Consider the following 23,128-nt stretch of genomic DNA (forward strand, 5'->3'; position numbering starts at 1 on the left):
TCTGTTCCCTTTGGACCATGTCCTCATTCGAACGGACAACACATGTGTAAAATCACATTTGAACAGACAGGGGGGCACCAGGTCCCGTCCTCTGCAGGACCTAGCTTCCCTCATCTTCGGCTGGGCAGAACAACATCTACAAATGAAAAAAAATGAAAAAAAAATCCCTGAAAGCAGAACATCTCAGAGGGATTTGGAACGTGACAGCAGACTGGCTCAGCAGACAACAGGTCTTTCCGGGAGAATGGAAACTTCATCCAACCGTTTTCCATCGTCTCCAGTGTCGGTTCGGCGTCTTCTCCATCGACCTGTTTGCCTCCAATCGCAATTACCAGCTTCCCAGGTATTTTGCCTGATACCTGGACACAACAGCGGAAGCGGTGGATGCTCTGTCAATACCGTGGCCAGACGGTCTTTTGTACGCCTTCCCTCCAATACCACTGTTAGCCAAAACCTTGAGGAAGGCGCGGAGCAAGAGGGCACAACTGGTTCTGATAGCACCATATTGGCCACGTCGACCATGGTTCTCGGATCTCCTTGCAATGTCAGTGACGGATCCTTGGACACTACCAGTCAGGCCAGACCTTCTATCCCAGGGTCCAGTTTGGCATCAGGACCCCACCTGGCTCAACCTAACAGCATGGCTTTTGAACGGGGACATTTTAGGTCGGCTGGCCTATCTGATGCTGTTATTGATATTATCTTAGCCTCTAGAAGACCATCTACCACCCGTATTTATCAACATACTTGGGTGGCCTTCTCCAAGTGGTGCCAGTCTCACCACTGCGATCCATCCCAGGCCACTATGCATCAGGTGCTGCAATATCTCCATAGCGGCTTTATGATGGGACTCAGACCCAACACTCTGCGTCGACATGCATCCACTCTGTCGTCCATTCTCTCAGTGTCCTCTACTAGTGCCCCTATTTCCTCACATCCGTTCATTAAACGCTTCCTCAGAGGCATTGCTTTACGTTCACCGGCCGTAGTTCACCGTTTTCCCTCATGGAGTCTGTCCAAGGTTCTCCAAGCTTTACAACGCCCTCCATTTGAACCCATTAGGACTGTGCCTCTACGCCTACTGTCCTTCAAGGTCTTGTTCCTGATCGCCATCACTTCTGCCAGACGGGTTTCGTAACTGGGCGCATTGTCTTCTGCCCGCCATCTCTGTGTCTTTCACAAGGACTCTGTCGTGTTGAAAACTGATCCTTCCGTCCAAGGTCAATTCAGTTTTTCATTGCAATCAGGACATTGTGCTTCCTTCGTTTTGCCCGAACCCCACCCATCCTCTAGAGAAGGCTTGGCATTCGTTGGATGTTCGGAGGGCTCTCAAGACTTACCTGTCTAGGCCCCAGGAGATTCGACGGACGGAGTCTCTGTTTGTATCCTTTCATCCGAGGTCTATGGGGCATAAAGTAACCAATTCCACCTTATCCCGTTGGTTAAGGGCATGTATTACCTTAGCATATGAGTCCCTTAAGCTGCCAGTTCCAGCTAGTATAACAGCTCATTTTACTAGGTCAGCTGCCACTTTGGCTGCTTTTGCTACTAATGCTCCTGTTGCTGATATTTGCAAGGCTGCCGTTTGGTCTACCCCACACTCGTTTATAAGGCATTATAAAATAGACCGTTATGCCTCTGCCGATGCCTCCTTTGGCAGACGAGTGTTGCAACAGGTTCTTAAGGAGGATTAGCATGTGGGTGGTCCCTCCCTGTATGGGTTGCTTTGGTACATCCCGCAGTGAGGGCCAGACTCATACGGAAAATGGACCATTGGTCTCACCTGAAGGGTGATTTTCATATGAGTACGGCCCTCATGACCCTCCCAGTTGGAGGATGACTAGACATTTTCTAAGGTGTTATATACTACTGTTACGCTATTATATTTTTAAATTTTCTAGTGAAGCCAAGACTGCTAGTTCTGTTCTCTCGCTATATTGGAGTCACGTTATTATGAATGTTATTATTGTGTCATTTTACTGCTGGCAGGCCTGTTGGCCTTGTTTTTGTATTTTTATATATTTCGCTTTAGACTTGCTGCGAATGAACTGGAGAGTGGGAGGGGCCTGACGCCCCCAGTCTTGACTTCAAAAACATTCTTGCCTTCGCACGATAGGAGGAGCTATAACCCGCAGTGAGGGCCGTACTCATATGAAAATCACCCTTCAGGTGAGACCAATGGTCCATTTTATCACCCTATTTATTTAATCTGTACGCAGAACATATCATATGGAAAGCGGGATTGGACGAAGATGAAGGAAGTGCGAAAATTGGAGGGAGAAATATCAATAGTTTAAGATATGTGGATGATACCATACCCTTAGCAGAAACCAGTAATGATTTGAAATGAATGCTGATGAAAGTTAAAGAGGAAAGCACAAAAGCAGGACTACAGCTGAACGTCAAAAAGACTAAAGTAATGACAACAGAAGATTTATGTAACTTTAAAGTTGACAATGAGGACATTGAACTTGTCAAGAGATCAATACCTCAGTACAGTCATTAACCAAAATGGAGACAATAGTCAAGAAATCAGAAGAAGGCTAGGACTGGGAAGAGAACTAGAAAAGGTCTTCAAATGCAAAGATGTATCACTGAACATTAACGTCAGGATCATTCAGACCATGGTATGTGAGAGTTGGACAATGAAAAAAGCTGATAAGAGAAAAATCAAGTCATTTGAAATGTGGTGTTGGAGGACAGCTTTGCGCATACCATGGAATGCAAAAAAGACAAATAATTGGGTGTTAGAACAAATTAAACCAGAACTGTCACTAGAAGCTAAAATGATGAAACTGAGGTTATCATAGTTAGGACACATAATGAGAATACATAATTCACTAGAAAAGACAGTAATGCTGGGAAAAACAGAAGGGAGTAGAAAAAGAGGAAGGCCAAACAAGAGATGGATTGATTCCATAAAGGATGCCACAGACCTGAACTTACAAAATCTGAACAGGGTGGTTCATGACAGATGCTCTTAGAGGTTGCTGATTCATAGGGTCACCATAAGTCGTAATCTACTTGAAGGCACATAACAACAAACAAGGTATGCAGTTTACAGTTTGATGCAGGTTTGTCATTTTGACAAACTGGCAGCTGGTTATAGCGTTTCATTTTCTTCTGTGTTTCTCATTTCATCCATTGCTGAAAAATAATGCTATTGTCTTCCATTTTTCTAACTATGGTCTGCAATTTTTAAATTCAAAAATAACCGAACAGGTCGCCCATCAAGTAGACAGCTTGCCTTAGGGTTACTGTCTGTCAGAGAAGAGGAGAGGAGAAGGGGTGGGGTCTGGTTTCTTCATGGGCCACACTGGGCCTTTTTATTGCCAGGGTGGGGGGAAGAGGAGATTCTTGGTGGCAACGTACCACTCCTTAATGTTTGGCTGAAATCAAGAGTGAGTGAGTGAGTGAGTGAGTGAGTGAGTGAGTGAGTACGTGCGTGCGTACGTGCGTGCGTACGTGCGTGCGAGAGAGAGAGAGAGAGAGAGAGATGACCAGGGATACCACAGTGACTCCACACTTCCACTGCCATCTTAGAATTATAAGGAGCCTGAAAGTTTAAATACCCTTTTTGCTCACAAACACATGACAAGGCAGTTTTGGGGTGCAAGCTGACCTACTGGTGCAGGCAAATGACTTGTGCAACTTGAAGACTTCAGGGGATGTTGGCATGAGGGGCAATTATCTACTGACTGGATAGGGCCCATGGAGTTAATACAACCAGGTCTTCCTGGATTCCCCTCCTCTTTTTGGCTGTAGCCTACATATGGCAAAAAAAAGGTAAAGGTAACGGTGTCCCTGCACTTTTGTGCGAGTCGTTTCCAACTCTTAGGGTGACATCTTGCAACGTTTACTAGGCAGACCATATATATGGGGTGGGATTACCAGTTCCTTCCCCAGCCTTTCTTTACACCCCAGCATATGCCAGGTACTCATTTTACCGACCACGGATGGATGGAAGGCTGAGTGGACCTTGACCCCTTTTACCAGAGATTCGACTTCCTCCTTCCATTGGAATCGAACTCCGGCCGTGAGCAGAGCTTCGGCTGCGTTACTGCTGCTTACCACTCTGCGCCACAGAGGATCTCATATGGCAAAAGGAAGGTCCAAAACAAGAAGATGTATATATCATATGACAAAGGTTATCAGTCTTCCAACTCAGAGCAGGTTATGTACTTGATCTGCTTGTCAGCCAACTTTTATAATGGAAGCTGTATGGAATAAAGCTGTGGCCTGTTTGTATCCAACATCTGTCTGTTTCTCCTGTCCTTCTCATTCCCTCTTCCCCATTTTCCCACACCAGGCACAAAAACTGTATGAAGCAACAGAAAGTCACTATTATTGGGTTTATACAAGGTTGCATAATATCATCATTTAGAAAAAAATGCTTGTGTAATATACAAGATGGGTGCTTACAGAAAAATACTGCTCCGCTTCTAGCTGATCTTGTAGTTCACGCATTTGACCTTCATTCCCTCTGTACTGCCTTTGAGAGAAGAAAATTTATTAAGAGCACTCAACTAAAGGCTTGCTGCCAGCATTGTGGCTGGTGAATTTTAACCCATAAAACCCTCTCTGTTCCCACCCCTATCTTGGTTAGTCAGTCAGAAGGCTCTCCCTGCCTCCTCAAAATCTCATTTTTGATACAATATTCAGATCCCTAATATACATTCAAACAAAATACTTCTTAACTGAAGCAGTTTACAGAATAAATCAGTCATCAAAAATTGAGTAATCAGGCAAATGAACATCCAAGTTGTACACAACATATAAAATAAGCTCTTACACAACTTAAATTTATAAAGTCGCTTGTCTTACCCTAAGATTTTAATTTGAAGTTATATATTCCCACATATGACCATTAATGGAAATTTCAAACTGGAACAAGTGTTTTGTTCCAATCAGCTCATTTGTAAGACAATTAGAGAGTAAGCAGTGCATTCCTGCTTTTTTTTAAAAAAATGCGTTTAACATTTTGCTTTAATGTATTTTAAGGTCTGTCTTTATGATGTTTTAAAGTGTTTTTAGTGCTTCTGTTTGCTGCCCTGGGCTCCTGCTGGGAGGAAGGGCGGGAAATAAATCAAATAATAAATAAATTCCTGCCTGTAAGACAAAAAACTAATCTTGTGGCATTTACTTTTATACCACTAACATGTACAGAATGCACTTTAAATTCTATCACACAGAGAGAAATTTGTATTTGTGAATGAAGTCTGCGGTTATATAAGCAGATATTACTAAATAAATGTACTCACATCCTGAAATACAAGCATATTTGCATACAGAAAAGTATGCCTAATGTTTGTAGGTTAAGGAATGGTGCAACTGATTTTAAATTCAATCTACTTACTTAGCCAGTTGAGCCAATTCAAATTCTGCTAATCTCTTCACTTCCAGCAATGTGTTGATCTCCTGTTTTAGCTGCTTCTCAGAACTTTTTAAGTTATCTGCCTCTATAGCATGCATCTTCAATTCATTTTGTGTCATCACTCTCTTATTTATTTCATGCTCCAGCTGAAGTGTGAGATTCTTAACCTAACCACACAATAAAATGTTTTAAAAAACAAAATAAACTTTCAGATAAGTAATATTTTATATATAAAGTTAATATCACAGTTTCAAAATGATTTTGTCTTTTTTCTTTCAACACCAGCACTCAATGCTGTATAAAAACCTGCTTTTGAAAGTAAGTTCAAGTTCAAAAGCAGTTTGCCATGAGGCACAAGGTTCTCCTGGTTGAACACTATTTTTCCCCATCCCCCAAATAAATTGTGTTAACCATGTAAAACTAATTGTGTGGTTCCTTGAGCTCTGCTCTGTATGTCCACATAGAACAGAACATATAGCAACATACAGAACTTTGTTACAGAGCAAATCATTTTGTTCAGTTCTATAGTCTTAATTTTCCCCATGTGTTTTTCCCCCCAAAATGCAGCAAAAGAAAAGCCCTAGAAGTTTTATAAGAAGTGTTAAAAGTTTCTCTATTAGCTTTCCAATTTCGCAAACTTTTTTCTTATAGCAAACCTTTCTAGTGCAAAATACATCGAATGTAGAGTCTTAACAGAGAAACAGATGCAGCACATTGTTGTATGCAAAACAGAAATAACACCTGTGTCATGGATGAACAGGAATGTGGAGGTATGCCCCATTCAAATCTACAGATGCTAGAAAATCTCCTATCTGAAGAGTCTGGTTAATTGATACTAATGTCTCCATCTTGAATTTTCTATAATGCACAAATTGATTTAGGAATTTGAGGTCCAGCACTGCCTTCCATGTGCCAGTTATTTCGGAACCACAAAGACCATTGAATAGAAACTTGAGAAGTAGTTCTCTGATGGTACTGGTTCTATGGATGCTATCTCCAGCAGATGGCTGATTTAGTTCAGGACTGTGGATCTTTACTTGGCTGATCTGGGAACTGGCAATAGTAGTAATGATGAAGGGAACAAGACTTCAGTTCCACCACCAACCTGTGCTGTACCAAGTTCAGAACCCACTTCTCTTTGGTCAGTATTTGCCATATTTAATTAAAATACTGCAGACATACGCACCCACTAGCATCACTTTGGCGTCAGAATTGAGTACAGGCATACCCCGCTTTAATGTTCGCAATGGGACCGGAGAGTATACTTTAAGTGAAAATCTACTTTAAGTGAAGCAATTGTCTTCACTTGTACTGCACGCAATCACCACTAGATGGCAGCGGCATCATGCCAATAAAATGTACGTTATTGCGAAGCGCGCGAATGTTAAGCGGGGTATAGGGATGTATGGAGGCAATGTTAAGCGGGACAACGTTAAGCGGGGTATGCCTGTATTGCATACACCTTTCCCTTTGTTGACCACACTTCCTTTGCTATAGTTGCTTCCTTGGTCAGCCCCTTGGGATCTTCATCTGGACCATGGCAAGGTACCTGGTCTTGAACTTCTTTCCTTCCCTTGGTATCTGAAGGAATGAAAGGACTCCTGGTAAGGCAAGCAATGGTAGCACATCTCCCTTCCTTGTTTTTAAAAGCAAATATTTGTGCTTCTCCTTTGGATCTATTAACACATCTTTCAAGGTCTCCTCACCAAACAGCTTGCCACCTACACAGGGGTCAGTTGCCAAATTCAATCTTGAAGACTGATCCACATTGGAAGTTCTTAGCCAGAGAGACCATTAAGCTGCTATAGTTGCCACCATGGGCCTAGCTGCAAACTGAGTAGTGTTCAATGTTGTGTCAGCCACAAAAGCTGCAGCTCTTGAAATCCTTAAAAGCATCTTCCATCTTCTCTCCTGAGACTGTTTTGAGTCATCTAACAGTTCAGTGATCCACACAAGAGACGCTCTTGCAAACATGGAAGCCACTTCTGCTACGTATACCTTGTGCAAAGCATCTGTTGTGTCCTTTGGCTGAGCCTCTCCTTCTGGAATCATAACCTTGGTCATCACAGAAGCGATGGGTGTGTCGACTGACAGTGGTCTAAAGTGTTCCATAAAGTCAGATTGTAGCATTTATTTGCTAGTGCCATCAGCCCCTTGTACTTCAGCAGGGAATCCTACTCAGCCTTAGACACCTTCTTAAATGAAACTGGCACTGGTATCACTTTGTCATTGGATGTTGGTTCTTTCAGCACTTCTGCATTCTTTGAGAAACAGGTTCAGCAGGCTTGTCATTAAGCTCCAACCTTGTTAATATTTGCAAAGCAGAAGAATAAAATGCTCATCTTTAAAAACCCTGTAAGACACCTTCTTTTCAGCCTTAACACCATCACTCCATTCCCCTTCCTCCAAATCTGGATTAACAGGTTCTGCATTTAGGGCTGCCTTGAGCTAAGTTTTATGGTGAAAATCTGCAATTATGTGCTCTACCCTTTGGGACAGAATGTGGATATGGGGAGTCTACACCCTAATCTTCTGCAGGTGAATTGTGTGCTTGATATGGCTTTGCCCTAATCAGGCTGTGCTTCATACTAGAGTGCTTTCGTTTTTGGCTTGATTTAGAAACAGCTACTAAAAGTTGTGCTGCCTGCATCTGCTGCTGGATTGTGCAGTCACACTTTGTATGCTATCTGCCTGCAATGTATTTCTGTGATCACTAGATATCACTGCTGACTGGGCTTGTGTAGCTGTCAAAGCTTTAATTTGCTGGGCTATATCTCCCAGCAGGGCTTCCATGATTCACAGCAGTACACACTCCGATAGCTGCATGGGCTGGGCAATTTGATGAGGCTGTGAATTTCTCTGCTTGCAAAAAACTGCAGCAGATGGAACTGTTTTACTCACCAGAAAGGTGTTTCTCTGTGGGCACCAGGACACCCCCAAGTGGATATTGTCTTCCTTGCTAGTGCTTGAGGCAGGAAAGAGTTAACATTCCAAACTGACCGTTACTGCGGCCCCTCCCACAGAGTGCTAGTTCGCCATCTGGCCAAGCTTAAAAAATATAAACTTATACACATATAAAAACACTGACAATATTAACCATAAATAACATGAAAAAAACAACTTGCACACCTTCAGTTGTAATAAATAACTATTCAGTCTCCACCCAGACTGACTCTAACCTCTACTGACTTGTACATGTGCTAGGTCTGATCATTGACCCTTCAGTCTCCACCCATTTCATTATGTTTACTGTCATTTGCATTCCAGGGTGGGCCTTGGCGTTGTCCTGGTGCCCACAGAGAAACACCTTTCTGGTGAGTAAAACAGTTCCTTCTCCAGTGGGCACTAGGACACCTCCAAGTGGGATGTTCTAGAGCTGACCTATTGATTGGGTGGGTACATAAATGTTCAATGATATTTCAGCACCTGCTGAATAACTTGTCTCCCAAAGGCTGCCTCAGCTGGTGCATAAATATCTATTTTATAATGTTTAGTAAAAGTATTTGGGGTTGCCCAGGTGGCCGCCTGACAAATCTCTTGAAGAGGTGCATTTGTGTTGAGCCCCGGCTCCCCCTGGTAGACCAGAGAGAGGTGTCAGAGGAGGACAAGACTTTTGAGGGCGTTGAGGGAGGGGGAGATGCTGACAGCCCTCAAGTTCCCACGGACAGCCCTCCCGTTGACGCGAAACTTGCTCTGTCTGCAAGCGCTCCAACAGAGCTGTTGGGAAGCAACCGCACACATATGCCAACTCCATCCCCCCAGGATTCCCTGCCTGGCACTTCAAATGCTTCCCTGCCAACCTGCTCCCCGCCCCGAGGTCGAGCTGGCACCTAGTGAGCCTGTGCTGTCAGATGTACAGCCAGAGGATCGCCCCCCTTCGCCCCACACAACACAACGCAAGAAGCAGGACAGTCAGGAGGTGGTACTTCGGAGGAGTCAGAGATTACGAGTGAAGACCTTTCCTATTTAAAGCGGTGCCCCCCTGATTGTGGTGCTGAGTCAACTTACTCCACACGCTGCAGAGCATGCCTAGATAGTCCAGGTAGAGCCAGTAGTGAGTTAGCATCAATAGGTCTATGAAGCGCACTGCTTTTTATGTAACCGTTACTATAATAAAGCAAGAATTAATCCCAGCCTCGTATCCACTTCATGTCTCATGCACTGGGCAAGACAATTTGTTGAATAAGCTCCAATAGCAGCTGCTGCTCTTGTCGAATGAGCAATGATACCTGAAGGCAATGGTATGTTTAGAGAACTGTATGCTAAGGCAATGCAGCCCTTAATCCATTTTGCTAGCGTAGAAGAGGACACATTTTACCCAGAATAGTTGGGTGGTAAGAAACAAACAAGGAATCAGTGTGCCTTACTGGCCTTGTCCTATTTATATATACCTTGAGTGCTCTCCTCACATCTAATGAATGCCAAGCATGCTCTAGAGGATGCTTTGGTGAAGGACAAAATGTTGGCAATACTAAATCCTGCTGATGGTGAAAAGCTGTATTAACTTTTGGAACAAAAGCAGAATCTGTTCTCAATATGACTCTGTCGGTATGGAAAATACATAGACGTTTTGCTACTGAGAGAGCTCCGAGCTCAGACACTCTTCTAGCTGATGTTATTGCTACCAGGAATAACACTTTGAATGACATTATTCGTAACATAGAAGTTTTCAATGGCTCGAATGGTGGTTTTTGGAGAGCTGACAAGACCTTGTGAAGATTCCATGTTGGAAATCGATGATGAACAGGTGCCAACAACAGAGAAGCCCCTCTTAAAAATCATTTCAGATACGGATGAGCTCCTGTGATTCAGAATAAGACTTAGAAAGCACTGTTGACAACGCAGTTGCTTGTCTTCTCAAAGTATTGGGTCTCAACCCGTGCTTCAGACCCTCATTTAAAAAGGGTAACACCTCCATAATTCCTGACTTCTGAGCCGTAACGTTGTTCCTACTACACCATTTCAAAAATGCCACCCAGGTATACTGGTAGTTCTGTCTTGTGGACGGTCTTCTAGATGCCAATATTGTGGTTACCACCTCAGTTGGCAATCTAGCTCTCAGCAGTTTGCTCCGCTCAACTTCCATGCGGTTAAGCTCAACCATTGCAGATCGGGGTGCCGAAGTGGTCGTAGCAGCAAATCTGGGCGAAGAGGCAGAGACCATGGGGGCCCGACAGATAGATTGACTAGCTCTGAGAACCATGGCCGCCTTGGCCAATCTGGTGCTACTAGAACGACATTGGCCCTCTCCATCCTTATCTTTTACATCACCCTAGTTAACAACGGAAAAGGAGGAAAGAGGTAAAGTGCTCCCTTCGGCTAGGGGGAGTTTAGAGCATCTACACCCTCTGCTCTCAGTGAAGGGTACCAAGTGTAATACCTCTTCAGTTGATGATTGACATCTGAAACAAAAAGGTCCACATCCATCCTTCCAAACCTCTTGTGGATCTGTTTGAACACATCTTTGTGCAGCTGCCACTCTCCCGGCAACACCTCCTATCTGCTTAACCAGTCCGCTTGTACATTGTCTACTCCCTTTATATATTCTGCTGTCAACGATTGTAGAGCTTGCTCTGCCCAAAAAATCAGTCGTGATGCCTCCAGATGAAGCACCAGTGACTTTGTCCCTCCTTGACGATTTAGGAACACTTTCACACAGTTGTTGTCTGTCCTCAGCAGTACATGCTTGAGATGGAATAAAGGCACAAAATGCTGCAGTGCCAATTGTGCTGCCCAAAGTTCCAGTAAGCTGATGCTTTGCTTTGATTCCTGAGAAGACCAAGATCCCTGCAGTATTTGACCTCTGCAGTGAGCTCCCCACCCCTGGAGACTTGCATCTGATATCACAGTGTCTCATGGTGGGTCCTTTAAAGGAACACCTCTGCGTAGGTTGCAATCCTTTGTCCACCAACGAAGAGCAGTCCTCAGTCGCAAAGTCAGTGCAACCTGGAGATGTCTGGAATGTGCTATCTGCCACTGGTATGGTAACAGTGTCCATTGTAGAGGCTAAACATGAAATCTGGCCCATGGTGTAACTTGGATAGTGGAAACGAGCATCCCTAAAACCTTTGCTAAGACCATTATGACCTCTACGGTATTCCCTAGCAATGGTTGAATGGCCAACTGTATCTTCTGCACTCTTTCTTCTGAAAGAGATACTGTCTCCCCTTCCGTATCTATCACTGCTCCCAAATGCTGTAAACTTTGTTGAGGGAGCAAGTGACTCTTTGGGATGTTCACCAAGAATCCGTGATCCTGGAGAACTGCTAGTATGGTGTGAATGTCCTGATAAGCTGACCGTACTGTCTGTGAACAAATCAGAATGTCATCTAAATATGGGTAAAAGTGCAACCCATTGACAGAGATGAGCAACAAGGGTCACCATTATTTTTATGAAGATCCTTGGCACTGATGCCAAGCCAAAGGGCATTGCCCTGTACTGATAGTGTTGACTGTTGTAAGCGAAGTGGAGGTACTTGCGGTGCTGCGGATGGATTGGCACATGTAATATGCCTCGGTTGGATCTATGGAAGCTAAGAAGTCTCAAGGCTGAAGTACTTCTTTTATGGACACCAATGTTTCCATGTGGAATTTCCTGTATCTTACAAATCTGTTGAGGAATTTTAGATCAAGTACCGCCCCCCAATCATTCCCTTTTTTCGGCACGATAAAAAGGACAGAATAAATGCCACAAAATCTCTGGTTCTGCTGAACCGGTTCTATGGCTGCTATCTGCAACAGGTGTTCTATTGCCTCTTGTAGTAGCCTGCACTTCTCTGGATTCGCTGAAATAGGTGACAGAATAAATCTGTTTGGAGACATAGCCTGAAACACTATCTGATACCCGTACTGCACGGCATTTTTTACCCAGCGGTCTGATGTTGTCATCTGCCAAAGTTGTGCAAATCTCAGTAGGTGGCCTCCCGCTAGTATCAGCAATAAGTCAGAACTGTCTTTGTTGCCTTCAACCTCTGTGGGTAGCTTAGCCTGTATTTTGCACTGCTGATTGCTGTTGGTTGCGCAACTGGAATTGTGGACGACCCAAGCTTGTCTGTTAACATGGAAATCTCGCCCCCTTCCTCCAAATCTAGATGGACGAATGGACTGGTATGGTTGAAAGTGGCAAAAAAGGTGCCAGTCATCTCGTCGGTCATCTCGTCTTTTACTTGTTACTGGCATTGCCTTCTTCTTTTCTTTTGTTTCAACTAACACTTCGCTCAGCACATCCTCACCAAACTTCTTGCCTGCATATGGTTCTGTAGCCAACATCATACGGGAAGAAACATCTGTCTCCCAATGACGAAGCCACAAAATGCGCCTAGCTACCACTTCAGCAGCCATGGCTCTGGCTGCGAACTGAGTCACATCCATTGTCACATCTGTAATGAAAGCCTCTGTTCTTGACACCTTCAAAATTGTTTGCCTAAGTCTTTCTGGCTCCTGATCTGGATTTTCCAAAATTTCATCTAACCACAATGCAGCCCTTGAAAACACATGCTGCAACAGATGCATGTACAGACAATGCTGTCGCTTCATGGACTTTTTTAAGTGCCATATCTAACTTTCGTTCTGTAAGATCCTTCAATTGAGCATCCCCATCCCTTGAAAGGAAATTTCTAAACACTAAAGCAGAAATTGGGGAATCAATGGCTGGAGTTCTCAGCTGCTCCATAAACTCTGGCTCCAATAAAAATAGTTTCTTATCATATGCCAGTGATTTGGTAGACTAAACTGGTGAGTCCCATTCAGATTTCACTATTTTTCTGAGCAGTGATGGTACCCTAATCACCTTATTACTGGACTTTGTGGAAGAACAGATGCTCCCCTTGAGGTAGAAGGTGCCTGTTCTGTAACTGCATCATTCAAATCTAAAGCCGCCACAGCCTTGCATAGCAGAGGCATGTAGTAAGCGCTATGAAACAACCTACTGGAGTGCTGCTCCTCCAGTTGTGAACCATCACTCCATTCATCTGTTTCCTCTTCCAGATCAACCACTGAATCATTGTGCATAAACTGTTGCCTAGCAGAATTTGATCTGTCAGGTCTGTAAGCTATGAACCCCTGTGCTCTATCCCTGACCACATCACGTGGATCCGGTGAGCCATTTGTACTTTCCCTTTGCAGCTCCTGTTGCTCAATCTCAGGCACACCTGCCTGACTCATCTGAGCACTGCACTGCTGCATATTGTGTTGCAAGTGACTGTCTCCTGTTGCATGACTTCACTGTTGTGACTGTACAGGAACCACTTGAAAAGACTGGCAAAAAGCAGCTAGTTCTGCTGAAATATCACCTATGAGAGCTTTTCTAATATAATTTCATTCTGCAGCTCCTAACTGAAGACTCCTGCTGATGTTCTTGATTTGAACAAGAGGTGGCAGCAGAGCCCATCTTAAGTGACTGTGTGGAGTTCATATGATACAGCTTATGCTTATTTGCCTTAAGCAAAACTCTCTGCTGCTGTTGATGACTTTGCCCAGAGGCAGCATTATTACTCAAAGGCACCATGGCCCCACTGCTCTGTGGAACTTCAGGGTGCTGAACATTAAAACCTGTGAATTCCTCATCATCTTCCTCAGAATCTGAACAAAAAAGGACTGAAGGGTCTGGCACCCTCTCTTCCTCTGAGAGCATTTCATCATTTATTGCACTCCATTGCTGGGTTTGCTCTCCTACATACAGTGCCCTTCTGCTCTGTAACGATGTTGGCAAGGGAGCATCATCATTATAATCTCTGGTTTCCTCAGCAGCAACCCTTCCTAATTGCTCTGCTGCAGGGTTCATAGTATGTTTTGTTTTAGTCACATGTTTGTGCCCTGATTGCTCTGCTACCGCATTGCTTACAGGGTTTTCTGCACTTTTAACTGTTTTCACAGTTTTGTGTCCTGATTGCTGTGCTACCACACTGCTTACAGGGTATGCTGTATTTTTAACTGCTTTCACTTTTTCCCACTGATTGCTCTGATACCTCATCACTTACAGGGGAAACAGCGGCGTGCTGTTGATTAACGGCCACTCTCTGCACTACCACCAGAGTGAGTGGGCCACACACTGCCTGTCAGGCTGTTTGAGTGAAACGGCGGCTGCCTCCGTGTTGGTTTGTGTGAGTGGGCTGTAGGTGCTATTGCACCAAGCGCTCCTGCCGCTTGCTTAGAGAGCTCTGAGGAGACCTTACTTCGCTCCTTAGGCATTTCACCTTCAGCAAGAGAAGCTTATCTAGTGTCTTTTGTGGTCCCCTTGTATTTGTTTTATTTTAATTAAGCACAGCGAACCACTGATTACAACACAGAATCAACCCTGCAAATTTATAAAGTGGGGGGAGGGAGGAAGCAACCGTTGAATTCATTAAGTGAGGGGAAAATCACCCAGGAAATTCATTAACTGAGGGAGAAATCATTGAAGAAATGCATTAATTGGGAAGAAAATCACAGAGGAAATTCATTAACTGAGGGGAATCATTAGGCATCTCAGGAGCTCAAAGGCATGCTAGCGAGGTATGCTGAACGGACTAACAAACTCTTAACTGTCATTCAGGCACTCGCTGCAATTCGTTAGCAAACAACATACAAACACCCATATAGATTCAGAGACAAGTAAACTGAACATTAACTACTAATAAATAATTTAAACAGACAAATATATAAGGTCATAACTTGGCCAGACTGAAGAGCAAGGCGAAAATCAGTACTGCTCAAGCGAGGCAGGAAAATGAACTAGCACTCTGTGGGAGGGGTCGCAGTAACAGTCTTTTTAGAGTGTTAACTCTTTCCTGCCTCAAGCACTAGCAAGGAAGACAATACTCACTTGGCGGTGTCCTGGTGCCCACTGGAGAAAGTCTCCATCTCTGTAGCCATATTATCCCCAGCCTCTGTAGCACGCATACCGGTTGTGTGCCCAGGTGATGGCTGGAAGCCCACATAGTCCTCACTTGAGGAAGACATTACGCCATAATTATGTCCCTCTACTTGTGACTGAGGAAGCTGCTAAATCCCTTCATCCTCTGACAGTAGCTCTGCTGTGTGCCTGTTTTCAGTGCTTAAAGCCGTCTGGCTTAGGTTCATGGGATGAGGACACCTAGACAACACCTCCCCCATGTAGTGTGCCTTCCTAGACTCCAACAACTCTATAGGCAGCCCTTAACGGCTTCTTCGCTGTGTTCTGAGTTGCAGCACTGGAGACAGTTGTCTTTTGATTCTCTGCAGCCATTGCGACCATCATTTTGTCCCTCTGTTCCCTGATGCTCATGTCCGCAAGGGAAGTCCAAGCGGAATTTGATGGGTCTAACGATGCCTGGTATTGCAGCGCAGTAGCCCTTTTTGTTATCTTGCCCATCACAATAAAGGTTTTCACTTAAATGACCGATTCGTGTCTCAGCCCATGGCAGAAGAGCAGGGGGGATCAAAGCGGGGAAAGTGTGGAAAAGTTAAATGGTCACCACACATAGAAGGGAGCTGAGAGGGTTTATTTGGATACACCAAGGGATCCAACATGGATCCACTAGACCACAGAATCATAGAATAGTAGAGTTGGAAGGGGCCTATAAGGCCATCAAGTCCAACCCCCTGCTCGAGATAACAGATTATAGGCGTTTTCCCCCCAACTTATTTTACAGTTAAAAAAGCTATAGGAGGGCTGCATTCACTCCATGCACACCAAGGACAAAGAACATACACACACCCGACACTCATGAAATTTGTAACAGCATAAACCTGGGTTTAGGCAGACAAGATTCAGGTAATGAGGTAAACACGTCTGCTCCAAGCTGAGACAGAAAACGGACTGAGGTGGGGCAGTGTCCAATTGACAAAAAACAGTCTGCATTCCTGTCTCCAGCCATGAGAAGGTGACATAACCCACCATGGCATGTGTTCACCACCTCTGGAGAATAGTATTGGGCGATTGTCTTTCAGCCCCCTGGCAGTTATAGAGTGTGATGCCTCAGGGTACCAAATTGTCCCCAGCGCTGTTTAACATCTATACGAAGCCATTGGGAGAGGTCATTAGGAGATTTTGAGTGAGATGTCAGCAGTATACAGATGATCCCCAGCTCTTTTTCTCAGCAACATGTGAATTGGGAGAGGTGGTGTCTGCCCTGGATCAGTGTTCAGATTCAGTAGTGGGCTGGATGAGGGCCAATAAACTGACTCTGAATCCTAGCAAGATGAGGGCACTGTGGGTAGTTCCAAGTCTGGATATTTTTAAGATGTTTTGTTTTTAAGATGTTTTCAGTGTTTTATCATTTGCTTGCCACCCTGGGTTCCTTCTGGGAGGGGTAGGATATAAATTTAATAAAAATATAAATAATAAACTAATTGTATGGATTGAGAAATGGTTTTAGATTCACTAACTTTGGTGAAAATGAATTTGGAATTTGAATTTGCAACCATACTCGAAAGGAGAGGTTTCAGGGGTTTTCAGCTTCAAGGGATATGAAGAATATTCAATTTCTTAAGTATCACAAATTTATCTTTACTTTGGCACAGAAACTAAGTACTTTTTATTACCTCATCTTCTAGTCTCTCTTTCTGCTCACTAAGGTGCTCCAGTTTCTGCTGAGATTGTTTCAGGTCGAAGTCTAGCATGGAACATTGTTTTTCAATCTGGACTATTCGGTTTTCTGCTTTCTCTCTCGCTGATCGTTCTTCTTTCACCTTTTTTTCAATTTCTAAAGAACCAAATATTCTTTTGAAAATCGCATCTTTTTAAAAATTCAAACAAAAAGCACATCTTTTAAATAATTCAAATAAAATATTTTAATGTGGGCATCTCTGCATACTAATTTGGCAGCGCTTCAAGCAACTTCATCAGACACCCTACACTATCTACAGACTTCAGCCAATTAATCAGAATGCAATGGGGGGGGTGAATTAGGTGGTGTGAGTAGCCATGGCAGGCTGCAAAATTGTCCAGAATACACATATACACTATGTTTGTATACGGTGCTGATATATTTCAATCCTAGATTATGATTCAGGGTGGAAGAATTGGCAAATAATGGCTAAAACTTGTCCTGGCTGCTTCTCCCTTGGCCAACACCTCTTTACTGACATAGACAATAAGGCTTGGCACCCAAAATTCATTGCAAAGCAATGAGAAACAATTGGCTATTTCAAAATTCAGGAGAACAATGAAGATATCACACTTACAAGATAGATTAATATTCTACAGAAATTTGCAACATGCTTGAACATAAGTGGAGCCCTGCTAAATTAGACCAAAGCCCACCTGATCTAACATCCCTTTTTCCACACTGATCGATGCCTCTAGGAAGTTCATAAGCTGCATAAGGATAATAGCCATCTCCCACTGTTATTCCCCAGCAACTGGTATTCAAAGGCATGCTGCCTCTGATCCTGGAGATAGCATTTAATGACTAATAGCCAGTGATAGACTTATCCTCCATGAATTTGTCTAGTCCTCTTAAGAATGCAAGAGCAGCCCTGGTGAATCAGGTTAAAGGCCCAACTACTACAGCATCCTCATCTCACAGAGGCCAATCAGATGCCTATGGGAAGTCAACAAGCAGAACACAAGTGGAACAGCACTTTCTCCACTTGTGATTCCCTTGTAAAGCCATCTAAGTTGTTGACGGTACCACATATTGTAATAGCAAATTCCACAGTTTAATTTGGACAGTTTCAGAAGATTCATGGTCTGTCTCGTTCATATTATTCTTTATCTATTCACTGAGGCCTAGAGTAGATAAAACAGTGATGGTTGTGAGGTTAAAAACAAACAATACCTGGGCCATAATACTGTTAGATAGAGATTTTCCATTTCAGTATTCCATTTAAACATTTTATTATGATGGCTTCCATAGGTAGTGTTTTGTTTAGAGACTGAATGGAGAGAGAAATATTCAAAGGCACACAGATCCGATTTGTGCCTACCTCCTACTGACTTAAAATGTTATTCTATCATTCCTTCATTATATAACTGGCACAACTAACCCATGGTTATCCAAAGGAAAATATGAACAAGTCTTGTATTTCATTTAACCTTATACACCATCTGCCCTATGAGAAGAAGAACGTGAGGGAGGCAGGCAAAGACAACATCAGGGCCTGCTCCATTTGGACTGGAGTCATGTATTTGTTTTAGTATTTTAAAACTGTTAAGTATCTTGGGACAAAGGTGGGATAAATACAATAAATAAATAAAAACTATACAACTTACCACACATTGCAACTGACTTGGCTTCTTCTATTGACTGATGTTTGTCAGTTAAACGAGCTTTATTTATATTATGCTCATTTACTTCTTGCTCTAAACGCTGTTGCAACATTTTGAGTTTGTAGTTTAGGTCTATCTCTAAATTATTCTTTTCCTGCAATACATTTTTATAAACTGAATTCAAGTTAAGAACATCGTACCATCTTAAATCTAAAACACATTCAGACTTCATGACACTCAACAGCTTGTTCTTTTTACCCCTCCAAGTTTCCATTTTTATTTCTTGAACATCTACTGGTTTAGGGCGCAATCCACCTCCTAGATACACCGGGCTGAAGGGCTGCAGGATCCGGTATAGCTGTGGTGGAGGAAGAAGGCTGTCAGCTCCACTGGCAGGTCCCCCCCCCCCCGGCACAACCACGGCCCAGCCAGCTCAGCTGAGACAAGCCCAGTGGAGCCGGCAAAAGGCCAAGGGGCATGTTGAGAGTGGAACTTAGGGGAGGGGGACTTACACCGCATACCGAGCCCACTCGGCTCGGTTCTACGGCTCTCCATCCCAGCAGCCAATACACCAGGAAAAGGGTTGGCAGAAAGAAACATGTATTTTGTTTCCTTCCGCTGTATCCTGTTGGCACAGCCAATGTTCTCCCTCCGAGAGGCTCCTGATGAGCAGCTGGATGTGGCAGCCCCTTCTGCCAGCTCCGCTTCTGCCAACCGCCTCTGAGTTTGATTGCTCTGTTAGTGAATCACAGTAATGAACCATTACATTGTGTAAGACTGAAAGTGAACAATAAAGTGGAAAAAACCCACTTCTTTTCATGATACATAATCTACAAACATTTATGACTGAAGACGCTTAGAAATTCATAAAGATGAATGGAGCTCTACCCTGCACCAATTTGCTGGTATCCTTCTATGTGATGCCAAACCACCTGCAAATGCATCTTCAAGACCCATGCTTAGGTTTCTCTGTATACATATATTTCCTCACTAAACTCGCTTTCCAAAGCTACTTGTTCCTAGAAGCTTTGGAAGGGCCTTTTCAGTGGAAAGATGGCACAAAAGGAAAGATTAAGCCATCAGTGTGGAATAGCTAACAATGATCACTGCAAAGGCATTTCTCTCTCTACTTTTGTAAGATGTGATGTACGGGCACAGCAGCAAAGCATCTTATAAAAAAGAGATGGCAGTGGTGGCAAAGTGAGTGGTGGCAAGAGGGGCAGTGAGAGGAGCAGCAGCGATGGGAGGGAGGCGTGGCTGGGGTGAGTGAGCAGCAGCAACAGCAGCAACAAGGTAAGCAGTGGAGGTGGGGCTATGGCAAATGCCTGGGTACGCAATTTAGGGAGCTGCCTGCAGGTGGGGGCAGCTGACATGACTTGTGGAGGGCTCAGGGAGCATTGGCGACCCATAAGGAAGAGGTCTGGCAACCCATGGAATGGGCAGGAGAGCATTGGCAACCCACAGAGGGGGGAGGGGAGGTTTGGCAACATGTGGGGAGCAGGGGAGCTTTGGCGACCCATGGGGGGAAGGGGGAGATCTTTGGCAACCCATGGGAGGGAAAGAACTTTGATAACCCATGGGGGGATGGAGCTTTGGTGACTTGGGAGAAGAAGGGGCTTTGCTTATGGCAGGCAGAGTTGACAAGCAAAGCAAGCAAGGGCAGAGCCCCTAGTGGTTAAAAAAAGATACTGAAAACCACAAGCATGGGATTCAAAAATGCATTCAAAGTAGTTTGACCTCAAGACTTTGTTTCTCCAATTCTATTATACAGTAGGGCCCTGCTTTTTGGTGCCCCGCTTATATGGCAGTGCCAGGGGCCGATCAGCTGTAGCACGTGGAGCACGGCAGCTGGAGCTCCCCGCACTACAACTGTAACATGGGGAGCTCCCTACGCTCCAGCTGATCAGCTAGAGCGGGCAATCAGCTGTAGCACAGGGAGATCACGCACTCCAGCTGATTGCTGTCAGCTGGAGCCCGGCAGCTGGAATATAGTAGGGCCCCATTTTCCAGCCGTTTTTGCCTTTCGGCAGGGGCCTAGAACGTAACCTGCCATATGAGTGGGGCCCTACTGTACTTAACCACCCAAAAACTCTTGCTCTAACATCTGTCCATTCACCTCTTACAATTAGGACTACCTCCCACAGCACCTATGTGATACCACCAATCTCTCCACAAACTCCTTTTTCGGTGAAAGTTTTAGTTTAATCCATTAGTCCTCACCCTCAAGCAAAACAAAAATTCACTTTTCTCTCCCTCTCAAGATATATTGAAACTTAACTGTGATGTAATTTCAATCTTATAAAATCATCCTATCAATCACTTATGCTGAATTGTACAGATTTGTAGAAATATACAAATATATTCCAAGAATCAAGGGTTTAAACCTAACATAGATAATTTTCATCTAATTTTTAGTATGTTTACCTTTTCAGAATGATTAAACATGTCCTGAGCTTGTTTTCTTTCTTCTTCCACTCTTTCAAGATTGTTCTTTAACCCTCTGATTTCTTCTTGTAAAGATGTAATCCGAGCTACATTAACAATGAAACAATTTAATCTGCAACTGTTCTTGGACACAAAACCAAAACTGTTACACGTATACCTCGCTTAACGTTGCCTCGCTATAACGTTCATGTTCCATACTCCACCACGCCCCACTGTAATGTACGCACGCTTTGCAATAACGGATACTGACGTGCCATGTGCATTGCGAAGCGTCGTCTTCTTAGCGATCTGAGCGAGCAAAGCGGAGCATTGAGCAGAGCAATCTAGCAATCTGAGCAGCTGCTGCCTTGGAGACACAGTTCATTTAAAGATACAGTACTGTATTTTATTTTACATTTAAGTACTGTACTCTACTTTACAGTACTGTAAAGAGCGATCGGAGCTCTGCCTGTCTCGGCAGTGTGTGTGTGGGGGGGCACCTCGTGCTCTTTAGATCCCCCTGATTTCATTTTAGATCCCCCTGATTTCATTTTACTGTCCCATTTTATACCTCTCCCTCTCCATTGTCCCATCTGCTTTGCTGTAATTGTTTGTGATAAAAAAAATATATATTTAGATCGCCCTAATTTCATTTTATACCTATCCATTGTCCCATTTTACACCTCTCCATTGTCCCATCTTCCTTTACTGCTTTTTCTCTCTGTCTCTGCCCATCATTAATTCTGGCTTTTGCCACTGATGGCTTGTGACTCTCAATAGCGTGTGCGCGCACACGCGCGCATGCATGCATGTGTACAGTATTATTTTCCCTTGCCTTCAGTACTGTACAGTACAGTATTATAGTACTGTACAGTACTGTACATAATGGCAGATACAAAGAAAAGTCATTCATCTATTTCACATATGCCAGCTGACATTAAAGGTAAGCTTACTTTATTTTATGTTTATTTTAGTTACAAATATGTTATTTACATCAGTTATGCCCATATATGACGATTGCAGTGCAGTACATGCATCGATAAGTGGAAAAAAGTAGTGCTTCACTTTAAGTACATTTTCACTTAAAGTACACGCTCCAGTCCCATTGCGTATGTTAAAGTGGGGTATGCCTGTATTTACCCACATAAAGTTCCCCAATTACATCGGCGTTCATTTGTTAATTTAAATAAGAGGCTAGGTTAATATTGGTGCTATGCCCCCAATTTGCATAAAAATTCAATATTTAAAGCAAACTAAGTTGGTACATATACTTAACCTATGAAAATGAAGCCGCTATTAGATTCAACATATTTTTTTCAAAGAATGGCCAAGCAACTGTAAAGCATTCAAAATGGCAATGCAGATTATGCATTCTATTATGATAAAAATGCTAGTTTTGATTGTTTTGATGAATCCCTGACAACATTGACTAGAAGCAAATTATGATCCAGGTTCTGACCCATGAAGAGATGTCCTAAAAATCTGTTTATTTCACCAAATAATTCTAATACCTATATACACGCATGGAATAGGCTTCCATGCAATTACTCCTAGCTAGATAGGGAAGTAGAAGTGAAAATGGGTGCTATCCACACATTTGCCCCCTCCAACCCAGACATATGGCTGCATATGCAGTACTCACTTTAAAAAGCAGTAATTGCCTTTATCAATTGTTCAAAAGGGAGAGAAGTAGAATTATATTTAGTCTGCCACCCATTCCCACTTCTCACTGAGCAGCTGATCTTAGAGAGCATTCTGTGCATACTACCTTGCTTGTTGTATGCATTCACATTTAGAACAGACCATTGTCTCACCTGAAAGGTGGTTTTCCCAGGTATCATGCCATCACATGGGTTATTTAGCATCCGAAGGCAAGAATGGACTGAAGTCAAGACTTGGGCTGCTCTAGCCCCTCCCACTCCAGTTCATTTGTGACGAGACCAAAGTGAGATATCTGACCATTAGTAATAAACAGAACAGGCAAAACAGCAAGGAAAATAAGGGCAACTGCCCAAACAAAGGAGCAGCAACATATACAACAAGGTCTTGACTCATTCACACATTATAACTTTACTGAAATTGTAACATTACTACTAAAATACAATGCAATACACCCAGGCAGTCTCCACCAGGGAGGGCCATGATGGCATGATACCTGG

At 43.5% G+C, this 23,128-nt stretch overlaps 1 protein-coding gene across 4 annotated transcripts in view; it reads right to left on the minus strand.

Moving 5' to 3' along the window:
* The window catches only part of ROCK1 (Rho associated coiled-coil containing protein kinase 1), a 194,678-nt gene that overhangs the window by 57,661 nt on the left and 113,889 nt on the right, over positions 1-23,128 (minus strand). For all 4 annotated transcript variants that reach the window (XM_061596599.1, XM_061596608.1, XM_061596617.1 and 1 more), the window contains 5 exons: positions 20,970-21,076; positions 18,549-18,699; positions 16,877-17,037; positions 5,357-5,541; positions 4,423-4,492 (listed from right to left, as the gene is read on the minus strand). In XM_061596599.1, the coding sequence (XP_061452583.1) occupies positions 4,423-4,492; positions 5,357-5,541; positions 16,877-17,037; positions 18,549-18,699; positions 20,970-21,076 (674 nt within the window). The remainder of the gene's footprint in view (positions 1-4,422; positions 4,493-5,356; positions 5,542-16,876; positions 17,038-18,548; positions 18,700-20,969; positions 21,077-23,128) is intronic.

Source organism: Rhineura floridana, chromosome 1 (genome assembly GCF_030035675.1).
Source record: "Rhineura floridana isolate rRhiFlo1 chromosome 1, rRhiFlo1.hap2, whole genome shotgun sequence".
In the NCBI taxonomy this organism is placed as follows: domain Eukaryota; kingdom Metazoa; phylum Chordata; class Lepidosauria; order Squamata; family Rhineuridae; genus Rhineura; species Rhineura floridana.